The sequence below is a fragment of the Gallinula chloropus genome (genome assembly GCF_964237585.1).
Source record: "Gallinula chloropus genome assembly, chromosome: 10".
In the NCBI taxonomy this organism is placed as follows: domain Eukaryota; kingdom Metazoa; phylum Chordata; class Aves; order Gruiformes; family Rallidae; genus Gallinula; species Gallinula chloropus.
In genome coordinates, this window is record NC_140095.1 from 1988847 (window position 1) to 2009169 (window position 20323).

At 54.1% G+C, this 20323-nt stretch overlaps 1 protein-coding gene and 1 long non-coding RNA gene across 2 annotated transcripts; both read left to right on the forward strand.

Moving 5' to 3' along the window:
* Positions 1–8681: 8681 nt before the first annotated feature.
* On the forward strand, positions 8682–10150 carry LOC311195461. The gene is made up of 4 exons (XR_014617505.1): positions 8682–8728; positions 8941–9012; positions 9155–9276; positions 10057–10150. It is a non-coding gene; the product is annotated as an uncharacterized lncRNA (long non-coding RNA).
* A 332-nt stretch (positions 10151–10482) lies between these two features.
* LOC311195309 (ephrin-A4-like) lies at positions 10483–14796 on the forward strand (the record flags this gene model as incomplete). The annotated part of the gene is made up of 5 exons (XM_084268688.1): positions 10483–10706; positions 13630–13922; positions 14303–14371; positions 14564–14623; positions 14708–14796. 5 exons carry the CDS (start codon positions 10483–10485, stop codon positions 14794–14796), a joined length of 735 nt encoding a protein of 244 aa, XP_084124814.1.
* Between the last annotated feature and the right edge of the window lie 5527 nt (positions 14797–20323).

Genomic DNA, 20323 nt, shown 5'->3' on the forward strand with positions numbered 1-20323 from the left:
ATTTGCCAATGTTGTCCCGGCCCCTTTCCTCGTCCAGTTTGACCCATTCTCAATTTTGGTGTTTGATTCAGTACGTCACTTGCAGGTTATTGTTGGATACAATGGGGAATTCACTATTGCAGTTTGGAAGTATGACCACACTGATTACAATCACAAAAGATCCACAAAATACTCTTATTACAATCACTGTGGCTTCCCTAAAACATAGGATCACAGCTCTCAAGCACACAAAATATTACCCATACATTAGTCACTCAGAACGACACACTTAAAACCTTAAAACATATCAAATAGTCACTTATCCCGTCTCTCAGGTAAGGGTTCCCAATACGTTATCTCAGCCAGCCACCCGGCTAAGGGGGAAGGGTCTCCTCCTAAGGTTGGAGGAACGGCTCCCAATACGAGCTCGAATGCCAGGGCTTTCATTTGGTTCATTTTGCTGATGTGTGACAGGATGCAGGGCTGGGCCTGACACCTCCGGCCCTGTCTCTTGCATATTCCCATTGTCTTGGCCCATCGAAACCAAATGCGGACCCTTAGGGCTTGTCAAACAGTTTGAGTAGTGGTTTGACTGGGACTCAGGACATATGTCTGTGGAAGGAAGCCAAGGCTTAGCAAGGTTCCATGCAGGTTTTTCAGGTTCTGTGAAGTGCTGGCTTCAGTCTGTTTACACACAACTCAAGTCGGAGCCATCTACACAGCTCCCCATGAGGTGTCTCTGCAGATAAAGAGCTTAAAAGCAGCCCAAGACTGAGTTGTGTATTACAACTCCCCGTAGGCCGCATGCTCTGCCTAGGCACTATTGAAACCTGTGTGTGTAGCTCAGCCTTACATTCCACACCGTGATCTGAGTCACAATTCAACCACTTATATATTACTATTGGCAGATGCATGGGTTTCATCTGCATACTTTAGCAGAGCTACATATTCCTTGGTTTTTAAGTGAACCCTTATGTGAGAGATGGATTTTACCATGATTCTTTTGATACAACTGATAGCAATACTTACTATAATAATGCAAATTATAATAACAATTAAGGTCTGCAGCAGGTTAGTAACCCACTCTGAAAATACCCATCCTATTCTACCAAAAATATTTCCCAACCAAGTGTCCTCTATTTGTTCTTGCAGCTCATGCGTGACTTCAGCTATCTTCTTCCGTGACACCCGGTATCCCTGTAGCCCTAAAAAGTTCAGTAAGCTTACAGTCCAAGAAATGCATACCTCCTTTGTTTTGGTAGCGATTAGGATGTCATCCGCATATTGTAGTATTTGACCTTCTCCTGCATTTTGGTGGTATCACAGATTCTAAGGCCTTGCTGATCGGCCGTTCCGATAAATTTATCAGTGTGCGAATAATCTCTGTGGATTGCCCATCTAGGGCCGCCTGCGGTATCCCTAATGCTAGCGGTATCCCTAATGCTAGCGGTATCCCTAATGCTAGCGCCTTTTTTTCACAGCTCATTGCGCTGAGATTTGAAATGGAGATTGGTTTGTCGAGGAGGGTGGGGATTATTTCTCTCGAAAAACCGTGCTTGGCGGACCCGGCGCTGCAAATTTGGACCCTCTTCTAACCAGCCTATCTCTCTGCCATAAATCACCATTTCTTGTAATAGCTCCCCCCACGTTAAAACAGGCTGTAGCTGGTTTGGGTTGTGAGCATTACAGTCAATTGTCTGTGCAATCTTTTCCTTTAGGGTTTGCATATAGATTTTCAAGGCATGCGGGAGACCCCTAATCAATGGTTTAAGGCGGGTGGGGTCAATTGGAGCAGCAAGGGGAACACCCTGTCTCCCACGCTCATACATGGCTTGTATACACACAGCCTTTTGGCACTGATTCAGCCAGCCCAGATGATTTAAAGGAGCTAGCAGTTGTTCACCCAATCCTGTCCCTGGTGTAAGGGACGAGATCAGTGCATCTCAAGATTGTCTTATCTATCCCCTGGGCCAGGGAAGAGACATCATTAGATATTGACTGCCTTAGGGGCGGCCATCCTATAATTAGGTACAAACTTCACAGGGGCAATACATCCTGAGAGGGCCACACCTTAGTATCCAAATTTCCCCTATTCACTCTCAGGAGGTCACACTGTAGCTACACAGTTATGTTACAAACTTCACAGGGGCAATACATCCTGAGAGGGCCACACCTTAGTATCCAAATTTCCCCTATTCACTCTCAGGAGGTCACACTGTAGTTACACAGTTACGTTACAAACTTCACAGTCAGACCACTTCTCATTCATTCATTCATTCATTCACTCAGGTCACTCACACAATAAACAGTTACACTCAGTTATAGCAAAAGGACGCACGTGCAATAGAACAAGACAAAACAGTACACAGATGACTCGAGTCAACCAGTTACCAGGTACTAGACGCATGGGCCATAAGTCACAGTTCAGTGACCCCCCCACTACTCTAGCACTTCCAGGTCCAGGACAAGGGGACTCCGTCGTGCGCGAGACGTCTCTCCGCGACTTATAGACCGCCCCGATCGCGATCACACTCAGTTAATAGAGGTGCACGATACGGGTGCATGATACGGGTGCACGATACGGGTGCACGATACGGGTGCACGATCCCAGAAATATTATTTCACATACCTTGTCCGCAAAGAAGATGGTCCTTGTCTACCCCTGTAGTGACCAGCTGAGAGCGGAGTCCCTCCGAAAAAAGTGTTTCGGGCTGCAGCTAGGGCGTCCGCGCCTCAGGCGGTCCTGCAGCCAGGCAGAGGAGGTCCCATCTGGGTCGCCAAAACTGACACGCGGAAAACACACTTTACAACTTAGAAAGTTATAAAGAAGGTATGTTTAATCGCCGGCGGACGCACGGGGGATAGCTCCTCCAAAGACGTGCGTGCCCAGTACAGTAACACACTCATATTTATACCGCAAATTGTTACAAAATTCATAAGGTCGCCCCACCCGCCTATACATATGCATGGCCTGCCCCGCTTCGTATTAAAATGAGCATTTCCATAGTCTCCTCCTAGTGGCGCAGGCGCAGTGTCTTTTGAGGGTGGTCGTCGGGGGTCCCAAGATGAAGGCTCAAAGTCTTCCTCAGAAATAAACTTTTCACCTTTCTCCTTGACGCATGCGTACTAGGCAAGCTGGGCTCTTATCTGAGCAAGGGGTAACACCAGGCACCACCAGTCCTCGGGAGCTTCCCGTTATCTAGTCCATATCTCTCTGGTCGTTTACATATCTTAAGCAGGCCATCCATGGAATAAAGAGTGTGACACTCCTACTGGCCAGACCCTCAACCATTTAATCCTATAGCAAACATCCCTATGACATTTCTACTTGCCAGACCCTCAACCATTTACTCCTATAACAAACATTCCTATAACCTTCCTATAACAAACAAACATTCCTTTTCCAGTACTTTCTGTGGGGAGGTGGTGAGGGAAAACTGCGCATGCGCGTTTCCGAAAGCACACGGGTAGCTGAACACGCAGCTGAGTAGCAGAGCCGTACAAAATGGCCGGCGTTAGAGAAGACGAGACCCCAATTCCCCCGCCTGAATCGCAGGATTCGTATGCAACTCCACGAGTGGTAAATGTTCCTTTCTACAGCACTATAGCCAGGCAGTAGGGACAATGTCCTTGCTATGGCTGTAGTGGTATATTGTTCCCTTGCCATTAGACTTTCAGGTTGTCGCCTTCCGAACGAGTGCGGCTTTACCCACCGGAGCAACCGGACAGGTGGGTGTTACTGAGACTGAAAGGTCTCTTCCAGCTCAGATAATTTAGAAAGAATCAAGATTTTCCTTTTCTGTTAATTGTTTTAATTCTAGGCAGATGACCCAGGCTTCTCATGAAAATGATCTGGAGATGTGGGAGCGACGCTTTAAAATTGAATGTTATATATTGTCAGGACTTATTATTATTTTGATTCTTTTTCTTGTTGCGGCTGGTTCTATTGTTGTTATAGTTGTGCACAGCAATAAAGTTTAGTTTTTGTTCAGTTATGTGCACCAATAAAGTTTAGCTTTGTTCAGTTAATCAAGAGTTTCCATCTGTGTCTCTATTAGACCTCAGGGGGAGAAAGTTGCTACACCACGTGACTAATAAGTTTATAGCAAGCATAGAAGGGATAGGGTTATATGATCCTAACAGTTACTTGTTTTGTGGGTTTTAGAAACCTGATATTTTATTCTGTCACGGTAACTGCTTGCATGCGGTTCACCACGTGTTGGATCCATAGGATCAGACACGGTAGAAATACTGAATTTGCCATATACTCTCTCGAGATTGTTGATTCAGGAGGTCTGTAGCATTGGCAGTTTTGTTGGAAATTATTTCCAAAACTGCTTGCAAGCGAATTATGCAGTTCAGGTTGTAAATTGGTTCCCATGCCCCTGTTATCAATTCATTAGGCTTCCACGTGGCCAGCCTGTAATGCTTTGTTCTTTTGGGAGGCCACTCATTTTTCCCCCTAATTTTGTGTTCTACCTATTTCAATCTCGACAGATCTTTTACAACTGCCTTGTAACTCCAGCTGCTGAGTTGAGGCTTGTATTTCCTCTAATACCAGTTCCTGTTATTTTCCATTTTCTTTGCTACGTAACCAGCCTTGCTCTCAGTTAGCTAATTCGTGAACGCTGCAAACCGACCCACCACATAAGCAATATTGCAAGATGCAAGTTGCTACATTCCATTGGCTTCCCTCTACCCCCATAAATGAGGGCAGGGATAAACACAGCTGATAAGGCAGGCATCCTCACTGTGACTTCTTTCTTCTCCCTGGAAAAATAAACAAATTCGCTTCTTGGTGAGAAGAGGAAAAAACAGCAAGGGGGGAAAAGGGGAAAGTGAGCCCTTAATGTTAAAGGCAGCAACAAGGCAATTTCTTATAAAACTATGCAGATAGCATCTTCTTTTCTAAGTGTGGAGATAAACTGTAGTGTCTACCAAAAATGTTACAGGTATTAACTTAGGTTCTACAAAACAAGTAATCAGTAAATCACCTCAGTGGTTTTTCAGTGAGTTTTCTGATATATATATACACCCTTTGCCCCCCACTCACTTACAAGGGGACGAAGGAGCTAGCCTCCCGGCAGCTTGGGGGACACGGTTAAATGCAATAAAAGAGCACTAGGAACAGGATTTTCGACCTTGATTTGTGGATTTTTGGGTTGTCTTAGTACTAACTTTACCAATTTATCTGTCGGCACCCCATCATGAGTTCTCAGGGAATGCCTTTTTGCCATCCCATTGCTTCCGTAATTATTTCCCTTTTTCTTCTCTTTCTGATAACAAAATTCCATCTCCTACTGACAGGGACACTCTCAACACATAGTCTGACTCCTGTCCACACAAACAGCTTAAATTTGCCACTTGCTTTGTCTGTCTCCAGCTGCTCTCCTTGCGGAGACACAGAACCACCGATCAGCACTCACACTCGCTTCACAGTCAGACTGCATCTCAGTCAAACACTTAAATCATTCAAACAACACACGGTACCAGGTACAAGGATTTCTTGCATGTGCAAAGCACGACAATGGGTATGAAAAGGTTTTTCTCTCTCTCACAGATACGCTGCAGCTCAGTCACTCACCACTCACACCAGAGTCAACTCGTTTCACTCACACAAAGAGTTCATCACATTTAAATCGATTTCCAAAACTCAGTTCCTTTTGGCAATATCTGAAGTCGATACCAATAAATCAATGTCACCAGGAAAGGACTCCCTGTTGGGGAATGGAACCCCGGTCTCCTGCGTGACAGGCAGGAGTTCTCTCTCTTAGCAGCAACTGTTGGTTCACTTCTACCGACTGCCATAGGGGCAGCCATCCTATACAACTCAAAGGGGCAATACATCCTGAGAGGGTCCAACTTAAGCATCAAAGTTCCCCTATTCACTCTCAGGACCTCACACCTTTCTGTTCTCCGAGAATCCTGCCAACCTACACTATTAAAATGTCACGATCCACACCCAGATCAGCGGCTTTGGCAGAGGTTAAACCCCCTCGCATTCCAACCGACCTCAGGTTGCTCTGGGGGGCTGGGGGCGGCTGGGCTGAACCCCTGAGTGATGTCCAATGAGGTGCTTTATCGTGAGGAGGTCTCCACAATTCTCGGGAACAGAATTAAGACTCAAAACTGAGTCAAGGTTTAAGTTACTTTATTCAGCCTGCAACATGCGCACACTAACAATGATACTTACTCATTAGGTGACCTCATACCCCTGTACATATTCCTAACTCGTCCCGCTTCATATTAAAATGTGCCCCAAGAAGTGATTTCCATCAACTCCTCCCCATTGTGCCTGCGCACTGCTGTTTGGGGGTGGTCGTGGAGGGTCGTGGGGATGAAGTCGGATGGCTCCTCTTCCTCACCGCAAGTAACCTTCTGTCTTGCGCAGACTCAGTTACCCCTTGACTCTGATCCCAACTACAAGTTGGATTTAGCAGGTTTTGTGTACCTTGAAGGACAAGGGGAGCTTGAACTAGTTAAAGTGAGATGCTTTGCCTGCATTTGTGACCAATTAGAGACAAGCAAGGAATTCATGAACAAATAAGGAGGAGGGGGGTACTGGAACTCATTAAAGAAGTCATTTTATTTCCACAGAGCACATAGTCCTTGAGTGTGCAATTTACTTAAGACATGGTGTTAGACCCAAACTTACATCCCTTTTGATGTTTCTTCTTTATCAGTGAGGCAGAGTCGTTCAAGCCAGGCATTGTTCATGGGAGGTCACTGCTAGGGCACTTCAAGCCATCCTGGTAGCAAGTCTTCCTTAACCCTTTACAAGCATCTTAATGTAATATTTCAGCAATGTTGAGACATAAGTCCTCTGGTACAGGCATTCGTTGAGGGACATGGTATGTCACACCACCCCGTGGCTCAACATTGCCATCTTATTGATGGTACCTACTCCGTGATGGATAGAGGATGGAGATAAAGTAAGGAGGAAGGAAAAGTAAAATGTGTGCACAACAGCTCAACAGCGACAATCAAAACATTCAAACAATAAACAGTTTTCCAATTGCATTTGCAATAGTCAGTAAGAACTGTGAACATTCGACAGACATTAATTAACGATTTGAATTTGTCCCATTGCAAAAATCCCAATCACGTCCTATTGCTGCCCCTTGTAGCTCAGGGGCTGGGGGAAAACCAACCAATGATACTTTACACGAACTTTTACGAGGCGTATCGCCCTCTCGATCTTTGGGCTCAGCAGGCTCGTCACCGTCTGGGGGCTGCAAAGTTTGTGTGGCCGCCCCGATTCCCAGTTGTGGGGTGACCCACAAACATTCTTTCACCACCCTCCAAGTGTCCTGCTCTTGGGTCACCTTCCGGAGGGCCTGCACGCCTCTCCCCCACGATTTCAGAGTTTTCCCACTACCTGAGGACATAGTTTCTGCCGCAGCTGAGAGACGGGACACCGCTTCATGTAAGCAAAGTGATGGGTTGATGATGGCCAACGGCTTTCTTTTATCCTATCCTTAATGCATATTATAACTGTTACTCATGCCTATTAGAATTGTCACCACTTGATTGGTTCTTGGTTAAAGGTTACATCCCTCACCTTGCAATCTGGGTGTGATAGATGAGCCTTTGGTTCAGTAAACCACATGTACCTTGAAACAGGTTGTAACGTTCTGATTTTGTAAGAATGATTGTGTAACGTACATTGTGAGTCGCTAACGAGACATGGAATTGAGTTATAGGTCACTTAGAAGTGGAAACCACAGAAATTAAGTAGCCAATGGATGAGCTTGCTGTTAAAGATGAGCAAATATGGGAGAGGGGCCAACTAAGGGACAAGTGAACGTTTGCTGATTCCTCCGATAATAGTTGAAATAGTACGAGGTTTGGATGAATGATCATCAACGAAATGCTTTAGAAGCTTTTCTGCTTGCCTAGACTCGATCAAAATAAACTGCAGGAGGAGGGAATGATTCTTTTTATGCTTGTACGAGTTAAAACAAAGGTAAAGTATTTTGAAGTTAATATTAAGCTTATTTTGTATTATGCTTTGCTTATGGAATGGAACGAGCGATCAGAGGAAGAGAAAGAAGACGAAGCGGATTTGGAAAACATCCTATAAAAAGAGTCTGTGACCACACTAGTGTGAAAGGAAACCATGTGCGAAATACATCTGACACCAGGGTCATCGATAAGGAGGAATGAAAAAGTCTGTTTAATGATTGGACAAGAAGACGAAGAAAAACGAATATATGAACTTTGCTTGGCTAATCACAAAAATGAATGAATAACTGGAAAATAGATTGCTTTGTTTATTAAAGAGTATAAATCCTTGTATCCTACCTCTCCACAGCGTGGAGTGGTGAGACTCAGGTCTCCTCCCGCCCAGCGCTGTGTCTTTCTCTCTGAATAAACTGCTGCTAAGCACACTCCCCGCGTGAGCGTCTCGCTTGTCGGTAACCCTGGGAACAGCGTTTCTTTCCCTTTCTCAGGAACAGCAGATCCTTGAAACAAACCTCTTGCTTCTCCTTCTTGTCCCTGTGTAACATTCGCTCTCAAAAACACCGACCTTCCTCTCCATCGTTTGCGTCGGGATGGGGCAACGCCTACTCCTACTAGTAAGTTACACAGGAGACTGCTCGAACAATGGCTCCATAGAGCCATGGCCTGGCATCTCACGGAGCCACTCCTCCACACCCCCCTCTCCCTCTCTCTGCAGCCGGCTGCCCCCGGCTCGGCACGGCCCGACCCGCCCTCCCGGCCCCTCCCGCCGGACCCTCCTCCCAAGGTAAAGCCCGGGCTGGGGGGCTGGGGGGGGGCGGTCCTGGCTGCCCCGGCCCAGCCGCTGCTGCATGGCTGGCTCTGCATGCGGGGGGGTCCGGGCTGCAGCCCCTGGGGGCACCCCCCCACCCCCACTCCTCCTCCTCTTCCTCCTCCTCCTCCTCCTCCTCCCCCTCCGTGCCCGGAGCTGCCTCAGTGTCCCCGCTCTGTCCGCCCCAGGCCCCCCCTTCGGACAGGCCGCCCCCCCCCACACGCCCGCTGCCCGCAGACCCCGCGGCACCCGGCGCTCAGGTAACGGCGGCACCGGCGGCGCCGGCGTGTGGGGCAGGACGGCGTCTGCCCGGGCTGGGCCCCCCCGGGCAAGGGATGGGGGTTAGGGGACCCCCCCCCCCTCCCCCCCATTGGAGCTCTGACCCCCCCGCTTTCCACACAGCCCCCAGGGCCCAGCAAGCCGCCCCCGCCCCAGCGCCCGCTGCCTTCAGGGCCCCCTGTGCCTTCGCTGCCCCCCAGCGAGACCCCCCCGGATCACCCCTATGTCACGGTGATTCCCTCCAGGTGAGGGGGGGGACACAGGCACGGCTGGGATGGGGGGGGGGCAGAGGAGGGATGGGGGGGCAGACACGAGATATGGGGGGGAAGGAGGAGCAGAGGGGTCTCTGCGGGGGAGACAGGAGGGATGGGGGCAGAAGGGGTTGGGGGGGACTATGGGGGGGGCAGAAGGGGTTGGGGGGGCTATGGGGGGACAGACAGGAGGGATGTGGGGCTGAAGGGGTTGGGGGGGGCTATGGGGGGGCAGAAGGGGTTGGGGGGGACTATGGGGGGGACAGAAGGGGTTGGGGGGGACTATGGGGGGGGCAGAAGGGGTTGGGGGGGCTATGGGGGGACAGACAGGAGGGATGTGGGGCTGAAGGGGTTGGGGGGGCTATGGGGGGGCAGAAGGGGTTGGGGGGGCTATGGGGGGGGCAGAAGGGGTTGTGGGGGGGCTGTGAGGGGGCAGGCAGGAGGGATGTGGGGCTGAAGGGGTTGGGGGGGCTATGGGGGGGCAGAAGGGGTTGGGGGGGCTATGGGGGGGGCAGAAGGGGTTGGGGGGGCTATGGGGGGACAGACAGGAGGGATGTGGGGCTGAAGGGGTTGGGGGGGGCTATGGGGGGGCAGAAGGGGTTGTGGGGTGCTCGGGGGGGCAGGCAGGAGGGATGGGGGGCTGGGGGGTCGGACAGGGAGGCGGGAGGGATGGGGGCAGAGGGCTGCAGCGAGGGGGGGCGGGGCGGGGGAGCCGGGCTGCGCCCCATGGCCCCCCCTTCTCCCCCCTCTCTCCCCCTCCCCTTCTCTCCCCAGGCCCGCGCCCCCCCCGCCTGAGGCCTGAGCGCGGCCCGGGACCGTCGCAGCGCCGGACTCCGGGGGGTGGGGAGGGAAGGGCCGCGCCGGGGGGTAACGGGGAGGAGTTGGGGGGGGGGGAACCACCACACAGGGGCCGGGACTACATCTCCCAGCAGCCCCCGCGGCGCCCACCGGAAGTACCGCCCTGGGCGCAGCAACCCCAGGTAGCCCTCCCCGCCCCCTTGGTGAGCCCCCCGGGCCCCGCCGAGGCAGCCCCCCCCCCCTCTCCCCCCTATCCGGGGGGCCCCGCGCTACCGGGAGGGTCGGGAAGGCAGGAGGTTGAGGGGAGGAGGGGGTGGTGCCCCCCCCGGGGGGAGCAGCGGGTTACCGGGTGCCCCCCAGGTGAGACCGAGGTGGGGTGGTACCCCCCCCCCCCCCTCCGGGATGCGGTGTCGCTCGGTGATGCCCGGTGGGTTGGTACCGGGGCTGGTACCCAACCAACATCACCGAGCGACACCGCATCCCGGGGGGGGGGGGTACCGAGCCACCGAGCGCTTCTGGGCGTTACCGAGCCGGTGGGTACCCCCGGGGCGGTACCGAGCCCGTAGCAGCACCGGGCATCCCCCCGTGAGCCCGAGCCCCGGGGCGGCACCGGGCGGCACCGGCAGGTGAAGCACCCGGGGGTTGGGGGGGGCACCCAGGCCGGTGGGTGTTTTGGGTGGGGTGTGGGGGGGGGTTCGAGTCCCTGGTACCAACCTGCACCTGGCCCCGGTACCGGCGGTGTGGGGCCGGTGGCACCCGGCACAGCACCGAGCCTGGGGTCAGGTGGGGCTGCTGCGGGGGGGGGGTGGTACCGGGCACCGCAGCCCCCCAAACTGCCCCCCCGCCCCGGATTGGGGGGGCTGCCCACGGGCTGTGCCGTGGTGTCCGGGCTGGGGTCCAGCCCCATCCCTCCTCCTGCCCTCTCCTCTTCAGGCACTCCCGAGCTCCGGGCTGGGTGGGACCAGGGGGGTGGGTTTGGGGGTGGGAGTGAGGGGGCTGCACCCCCCCACACACAGAAGGGGTCTCATCACCCCACCAAACCCGGCTGGGGTGGGCAGGTGCTCCCCGGGCAGCGACGCTGGGGTGGGGTGACAGGGATGGGAGCTGTGGGAACCCACCACCCATGGGTGCCCTGGGGATGGGGAGGTGTGGGGGGGGTGTGGGGGGGGCTTTTGGGCCTTCACGGGGTCAGGGCAGCGCCCCAGCCCCCCGGCAGCTCTTGGCCGTGCCCGGGCCCGTCCCGGCCGGCGTGGGGATGCTGTGAGTCAGCAGGGAGCCTGCGCCCCGTCCTGGCCGCTGAGAGCCCCCGGCTTTGGGGGGTGGGGGTGGGGGGGGGCAAGGGGGGGACCCCCAAACCTCCCAGCACCGCCAGCCTGGGGAGCGACGCTGCGGCCTCCGCCCAGGCCGCCGGAACCGGCGCTGGTGTCAGCGCTGCCGGTGCCCGTGCTGGGGGCACGAGGGGGCTGCAGCCAGTGTTGGGGTGTCCCCCCGCCCCAGCCCGTGGGACGGGGTGACCCTGCGGGCCCCGCAGCAGCTGGGTGAGGCGGGGGGGGTGCAGCAGTGCCGAGGACGGGCCCGGCTGGGAGAGGCGGGCGCAGGCCGCAGCCTGGGCAGGGGGCTGGGGGGCTGCTGCTCCGTCCCCCCCCGCCCCCCCGGGCAGGCAGGGCCCAGGCGTGTGCACACACATGTGCACGGGAGCACACGCGTGTGGGTGCCCGTGGCAGCGGCTGCTCCACCCCGGCCTGGCTGGCTGCTCTGTTTGCACAGGCGGGAGTGAGCTCACGCCATGGCAGCGCCCGGACCGGGGCTGGGGCCCCCCCCCTGCTCACCCACCCCCCCCCTACCCGGCTGGGCCCCCTCCCCTGCTCACCCACCCCCCACTACCCGGCTGGGCCCCCTCCCCTGCTCACCACCCCACCCTCGGAGCCCCCGTGCCCCCCACGCCAGCCAGCGCAGGGGTGTCACAGGGGGCAGCCCCCAGTCAGGTTGGGGGTGATGGCCATGAGGTGGGTGCCTGGGGCAGGGGGCTTCGTCGCCTTCCCCCCCCTCCAACCCCCCAGCCAAACCCATTCAGCTCCAGCAACCACAGCTGGTTGCTGATGATGCAGTGGTTCCAACTCAACCCCCCCATCCACCTGCTCCATGGGACAGGGGCGCAGTGGGGCATCCCACCCCATGGCCCACAGGACCCCCCCCCCAGTGGGACATCCCACCCCATGGCCCACAGGACCCCCCCCCCCAGCAGGGCATCCCACCCCATAGCCCACAGGCCCCCTCCCCCAGCAGGGCATCCCACCCCATGGTTCACAGGACCCCCCCCCCCAGCAGGGCATCCCACCCCATGGCCCACAGGACCCCCCCCCCCAGCAGGGCATCCCACCCCATAGCCCACAGGCCCCCTCCCCCAGCAGGGCATCCCACCCCATGGTTCACAGGACCCCCCCCCCCAGCAGGGCATCCCACCCCATGGCCCACAGGACCCCCCCCCCAGCAGGGCATCCCACCCCATGGCCCACAGGACCCCCCCCCCCAGCAGGGCATCCCGCCCCATAGCCCACAGGCCCCCTCCCCCAGCAGGGCATCCCACCCCATGGTTCACAGGACCCCCCCCCCCAGCAGGGCATCCCACCCCATGGCCCACAGGACCCCCCCCCCAGCAGGGCATCCCACCCCATGGCCCACAGGACCCCCCCAGTGGGGCATCCCACCCCATGGCCCACAGGCCCCCCCCCCCCCAGCAGGGCATCCCACCCCATGGCCCACAGCACCCCCCCTGTGGGGCATCCCACCCCATGGCCCACAGGACCCCCCAGCAGGGCATCCCACCCCATGGCCCACAGGACCCCCCCCGTGGGGCATCCCACCCCATGGCCCACAGGACCCCCCAGCGGGGCATCCCACCCCATGGCCCACAGGACCCCCCCAGTGGGGCATCCCACCCCATGGCCCACAGGACCCCCCCTGTGGGGCATCCTACCCCATGGCCCACAGGACCCCCCAGCAGGGCATCCCACCCCATGGCCCACAGGACCCCCCCCCCCAGTGGGACATCCCACCCCATGGCCCACAGGACCCCCCCCCCCCCAGTGGGGCATCCCACCCCATGGCCCACAGGACCCCCCCCCCAGTGGGGCATCCCACCCCATGGCCCACAGGACCCCCCCCCCAGTGGGGCATCCCACCCCATGGCCCACAGGACTCCCCCCCCCAGTGGGGCATCCCACCCCATGGCCCACAGGACCCCCCCCCCCAATGGGGCATCCCACCCCATGGCCCACAGGACCCCCCCCCCCCCAATGGGGCATCCCACCCCATAGCCCACAGGCCCCCCCCCCAGCAGGGCATCCCACCCCATGGTTCACAGGACCTCCCCCCCCAGTGGGGCATCCCACCCCATGGCCCACAGGACCCCCCCCCCAGCAGGGCATCCCACCCCATGGCCCACAGGACCCGCCCTGTGGGGCATCCCACCCCATGGCCCACAGGACCCCCCAGCAGGGCATCCCACCCCATGGCCCACAGGACCCGCCGTCTCTCCCCCTCCATCAGGTTCCTACGGGACGACTACACCATCCAGGTGGCCATCAATGACTACCTGGACATCTACTGCCCGCACTACGAGGGGGCCGCGCCCGGCGGGCGGGCAGAGACCTTCACGCTCTTCATGGTGGATCTGGAGGGTCACCGCGGCTGCAACAAGACCCCCGGCGCCTTCAAGCGCTGGGAGTGCAACCGGCCCCGGGCGCCCTTCGGCCCCGTCCGCTTTCCGGAGAAGATCCAGCGCTTCACCCCCTTTCCTCTGGGCGTCGAGTTCCAGCCTGGGGAGACCTATTACTACATCTGTGAGATGGGGAGGGGGGGGGGGGCGGGCAAAGGGGGTGGTCCTGAGGGATGGGGTTACCTGGGGATGGGTCTCAGCGGGGTTGGGTTGTGTCCTGAAAAAGGAGGGGGAGGGGTCTTTGAGGGAGGAGGTGGGCGGTGGGGGTGTGCACAGGGAGGGGGTGTATGTGGGGAGGGGGGTGTCCGGTTGCACATGGAGGGGGGGTGATGGAGGTGGGGTGGGTCGGGGGTCTGCGTGGCCCGGGGTGCGGCCGCTGTTGGCCGGGAGGGGGAGCCCCAGGCCCGGTTCTGGCCCGTGGCGGTGGGGGGGGGGTCCCGTCTCGGGCTGGAGCTCTGGGGGGGACCCCCCCCCCCCCCCACGCTGATCTGTCCCCACTCCCAGCTGTCCCCAACCCCGGGAGCGCCGGGCGCTGCCTGAAGCTGCAAGTCTCCGTCTGCTGCAGACACACCAGTGAGTCCAGTCCGGGGTGGGGTGGGTGGGGTGGGGTGGTCTGCACCCCCAAAAAGTCTAGGGGTTCCCCCTTCTCCTGAATCTGGGGCAGCCTGGTCCTTGCTGGGGACCCTGGTTTGCTCTGGAGCACTGGGGGGGGGGGGCACAGACCCCCCCATTCCACCCATCCTGACTCGGGTGGGTTTGTTCCAGCGCCGGAGCCGGTGACAGAGGTTCCCAATTCGCAGCCCCACGGGCGTGGGGGGCCAGAGGGTGAGTGTTGGGGTGGGGGTGGGGGGTGAGGGGGGCACTGGGGGGCTGCGAGGTTTGCCCTCACCTCTCACCCTGTCCTGGCAGAGCCGGTGCCCGCCCGGGACAGGGCGGCCCCGCTGCAGCCCCGCGCCCCATGCCTGGTGCTCGCGCTCCTCACCCTGCTCCGGATCTGACCCCGGCATCGCCCACGGAGGGGACACAGGTCCTGCTGCCCCACTGCCCCTTCTGGACTCTTCCTCTGCTGCCTTCAACCCCCGAGCCCATGGGGCAGCCCGGGCCACCCCTCACCCACCGGACCCCCTCCTCAAGGAGCCGAGCTGGGGCCAGGAGCTGCAGGCTGGAAGGTGAGGGGGGGGGATGCAGTGGGCTCCCAGGCAGCGGGTGTCCCTGGGGGCTTCGCCCCCCCTTGCCACAGCATCCCCTGATGGGCCTAGAATGAGACCTTTTGCTTCGTTAAGCGCATTAGTCAGTTAATAAACTAATTAATTAAATTAATCAAAATAAACATGAAAGTTGGCAGCCCTCAATATGCCAATGAGCAGAAAGCTGTGCGTGCTAAACGTGGGTGACTATAGGACTTGAATCTCCACCCAAGTCACGTTGAGCATCACCACCAGGAAAGCGTCTTCAAGATGAGGGTATTGAGGGTATTAAGGGTATTGAGAAAGCGACCACCTGGAGGGGGGAGAGAAGAAACTGAAGACCCCTGAAGAGGCAGTTGCTGGGCTGTGCTGCTTCTCCTCCACCCAAGACACAGTTACGCCGCGCGGTTGCGATTTCACCCCTTTGTTTTTGTGGTGAGAATACCCAGGGTGGTATTTCGCTAACATTTGGTTATAGTCTCAGCATTTTGTTAGAATCATAGCATTGTCATTGGCATTCTAGTCCTATATCAGTAAGTGCATTTATCAACAGCAATCGGGAACTTTTATATCTGTCCCTTTAATAAACTTTCTACTGGTTTCCGCTCTGTGAAGCTGTTTCAGTGAAAGTCCTCTGGGGGCTCTGGCTGGCAAACATTGACTCTGACATGTAGTTTTATATCTAATCCTTCAGACATAAATTGTTGACCAAGTCTGGAACTAAGACTGGACCTAGCTGCACCTTGGCTCCTCTCTCCGGAGGAGTTTGGAAAGCAAGGGGGTCCTTTCTGAACCTTGTGGCTCAGCACGATGGCCTCTGTCGGGCACACATCAGACACAACCTCTTGACGTGAGATGGGAAGGGGTAGCAACGTGTTCTGTGTGTTCAAAACGTGTCCTCTTTTCAAAATGACTTCTGCAAGAGCAGAGAAAGACCCGCCAAGGGCCAACGCTCAAAGCCATCTCATGACTGCAGCATCCTCTTGAACATTTGGCAAGAGTAAGTTAAGAGGTCTGGTAACTTCCCTGGATTTATTGCTTGAGGAGCATGAGCATTGCAAAAGAGATGTCTTTCCCAGGATGGTCCTTTTGTGAATCTACTCGATGCATCTGTCTCCTCCTTGATTTAACCAAGAGTACCAAAAAAATGATTTCAGGCTTGATTTTTAGTGCTTCCTATGCAGATGACATGGCTTATAGTTGATATGGACAGCTGATTTAAAAGGGTTTCCTCCCATTCCAGAACAGATTAGGATTTTTCAGATAGTGGAGAAAAGAGTTCACAATTCAGACCAACACACAGCCTGGCAGCCAGGTTGGCGGGTCTGTATTTGGGACAAAAAGACTCAGACCCTCGTTCTCTCTGACTTGGCCCTGGAAATTAAACTGGCAGTTCGTTTTTCCCCCATGTTGATCTTGTTTGCGATTTTGGGGGGTACAAGAGGGTTCACTCTGGACTCAGCCTCACCTTGTGGTGGTTTGCAATTGCTGTCAGACGACTTATGGTCTTTGAGCTGAGCCATTGTAAAACCACATGTATGTTCTCGGCTTGCAACAAATTTTAGTCATTTCATGATGCTTAAGACAGCTCCAACATCAAGATGACACCCTATTAAAAACAGTACATCAGGCTATGCAAGCATGGCAGCTGAATTGGAGTCTGAGCTATTCCATTGTCTTTATATTCTGCTTCTTCCCTGATATGTACACACACAGACATAGAAACTATTTGCATTTACAGCTTTGCCATTCCATGTGTTTCTTACAGCTACAAGACATTTTTTAAGAAGACAGCACAGATTTTGGGCTCTTCACAACACTGAACCAGGTATCCCCGGTAACGCCGGGTTTGCCTCCTGGAATCCTCCTGGGTTCATTCCTTCCTGTCCAAACTGAGGATCTTCACAAACCGCATTTTGAAGTATCTCACAGGAAGAGGAAATAGCCGAATCATGACAAAATCGGTTTCCCGGTACCACTGTCTGAGGGGGGGAAGAAGTAGGGGGAAAAATTCCTTTTCTTGGTGCTGCACTGAAGGATTCCAGCAGCAGCCACATCCCAGTGGTGTGGACAAGGGAGAAACCCCAGCAAAGGCACTGGGACATGAGAAGGCATCTTGAACTGTGTCCAACCCTAATTTCTGTTTTCTTGTGTGGAACACCACTCCCTGTCCGCTCTGGCAGATGAGGTTTATCTGATGGGCTCTCTGGATGAGAGATTGGTACCTGTATGATCTCTGGCTTCAGAATGTGCTCAGTAACTACTTCCTCTCTTCCCACCTTCAGCTTCTTGTATTCTTTTCACATCTCAGACTATGGGTACGGAAAGTTCTTCCATCTTTTGACTTTCAAGGATGCGAGGCAACACTGCTTAAAATTCCAGAGGCCTGTCTTTCCTATTCCATGAGCCCCTGGGAAGTCCATAAATGTCAAAGAAATGTTGGATTATTTATGTATTTGTTAGGTCTATGCTGTGTTTCTGAGAAGGCCTTGTGGCATTTGGTCAGTACATCTTTAGAAGACATAACACAGACTAAGAGCACTGTACATAGATCAAAAGAATTTTGATGTTTCCCATATTATGATCAATCTGTCTTGTTCTTGAGACATTATTGTGTAGAAAAAGCACTTTTCATCCTTTCCTTTGCCAAATTACTTTTTCAGCTCTTTGTGCCTGTGTGTGTGTTTTTAAAGGATCCTTAAGCAAGGATGTTTAGTGCAAGAAAGAACGAGGCTGGTCTTAGACTTTGTGGATTTCATATGATGATTTTTCTCTGAGTCAGTTCCAAGGCTTGAGTGCTCTGTTATAACACACACAAAGAGAAGAATCCCATCAGGATGATGCTTAAGTCCTTCAGTAGGATTCAGGTAAAGCTTTATGTCTGTATCATGATAGCTACTGTGTCTCTCTAATTGCATCATTAGTGCTCTCTAATGAATTGTACTCCCCACTGATGCTGTTTGACCATTCATACTCTGTCACTCAACTTCTGGCTAGTTTCAGGTAGGGTCAGCACCATCTACCCATGGTGTTTGAATAAGACAGTGCAGACAACAGCTCTCTTTTCAATCTGGGTGTCCCACCCGTGGATATGCCAAGCACTCTCTTGCCATGCCCTGCTGTGATCTCTCTGAAAGCCACACAGTGACCTCTCTGAAGCCACACTGTGATCACACTCTGAAGACACACTGTGGTCTCTCTGAAAGCCACACAGTTTCAACAGCCTTTGGATTAGAAATTACCTGTAGAGACTAGAGAACCCAATCTTGGTGTCAGGCAGTACCAGGGGCTCCCCCACCCCTATTCCCCTTGTTTTGACCATGGCCTGTATTTCACAGCTTAGCTGAATTTGCCTTATGGCTCCGTATTCCAATTGAATCGGGAACTAAAAACTAACACTCTCTCTGTTGATCTTCTCAGTGGTGGTATTGCCTGGGAAAGGAATTGGAAAGACAGAACCTGTCGCTTTTGTGGCCTGCACCAATCTTTCAGATTGGTGTGGCAAGGCAAAGGATTGCACGGGAACAGAGATCTGTGGTGTGCACAGGATGAAAAACCCTTGTCCACAGCTTGGCAACACACAGCATCACATAATGGTAGGCGTTGGAAGGGATCTCTGCAGATCATCTGGTCTAACCCCTCTGCCAAAGCAGGCTCTCCTAGAGCAGGTTGCACAGGATTGCATCCGGGTAGGTTTGGACTTGAGACGATGATGTTTGGCTAAGCATACTGCTGACTAATTCTTTTCCTGAAATTAAAAGCTAAGATGAGATTGTTCTCATCCTGGCAGGGGAGGCTGCTTTCCAAGTCTTCTCTGTGTTCAGTAAACATCCTGACATGTGGCCTGTCATCCGTACAGGGACAACAGGTTTTGCTGATGCCTGGATTCAAACCAGTAGCTCATGGGCATTCCAATACTTCAAACACATTGTGCTGCTCACACTACTGAGGAATGTCTTCTGAGATCTGGTGTCTCAGATAGTTAAAGCCAGTAAACTAGGAACTCTCATGTAACGAATTCTAATCACTTCTCTTTAGGACTCATCTGTCAATAGGCCCTGTTGTCTCTATGCATTTGTCCATCGACCTGTTGACATAAACAGCTTTCGCTCTGTTATTTACAAATCATTTTCTGACCCTGTTGCTCTCGTTTTGGAAAGTGCTGACAGCAGAGTGGACAAGATGTTGGTTTCGGTCAGATAATCAATGACAGATCGTTTATGCCTAACAAGAAGTAAATCACAACCCACTCAGAATGGTCCACTGGACGTTACTGGCCATTGGCAGTTATGGTGGCATGTTTATTCTCCACAGTCAGTTGTGTGCACAAATCCATCACTTGTTACTTGTTAAACAGGAAGAGCTGATACCACGCTACAAGGGAACAAATGTCCACTAATGCTTTAGTGCTGTTCTGTATTATTTTTAAAGCTCCTGGGCATGTGTTGGTCGCTTTGCACTCCAGACAAGGGATGTAAGGATGGATTGTCCAGATGATCATCACAGAATTGTAGGGATTAGAAGGGACCTCGAGAGATCATTGTGTCCAACCCCCCTGCCAGAGCAGGTTCTGCAAGAAGACAGCGTGTAAGCGAGATGTCAGGCAGCAAGGGAGAGAACTGTACAGGGGAATAAAGGCTGCCTCTAACATATTAGAGCCAGGGAAGTCCACTGATGGATGGCTTACTCACTTGGATGTCAGCACGTTCACCTGAGTGTGCATAATGTCTTACTGCTTTTCTAATGTGTTAATTCAGGACTAAGTTCAAGAATTCTAAGGTCAATTATTTGTATTTTTCATTACTGTAGATAATAAATAAAATGGCTCCAAATGTCACTGAGGTGCCATTTTACAGAGTGTGAAGGTAGAGTACTGTAAGATCTGCAAGGGGGGGTGATAATTTTTGGCAACACAAGTCTGCAAGTGTGAAAGGAGTTCATGACTGGCAGAATTTTTATGATGCTGGCTGTAAGTTTATTAAGCACTACACTGCGTAATTTCTGTCAGCATACTGCACTATTTTCTGAGCCATATAGTAATATTGCTTTGAACTTCTACAGTGCCTTCCATTTCTGTAGCTTCCTAGAAAGTGTTACCCATGTTAATTGCCACGGCATCTCAGAGGGGTAAAGAAATAGGACTTTTAGCAGTGAAAGCGAAGTGACTGTATGTCTTGCTCTTCGTCTTGGCTTTTGTGGGAGCTGGTTCCTTGGGGCAGTATGCTTTCTGGAGCGTGCTTTGCTCAGTGAGGATGGCTGAGTTCTTTGGGCTGCTACAGTAATTAGCAAAAGCTCCTCCCAAAATAACAGTGTTGATCTTCTCAGGAGCGTCATTTTC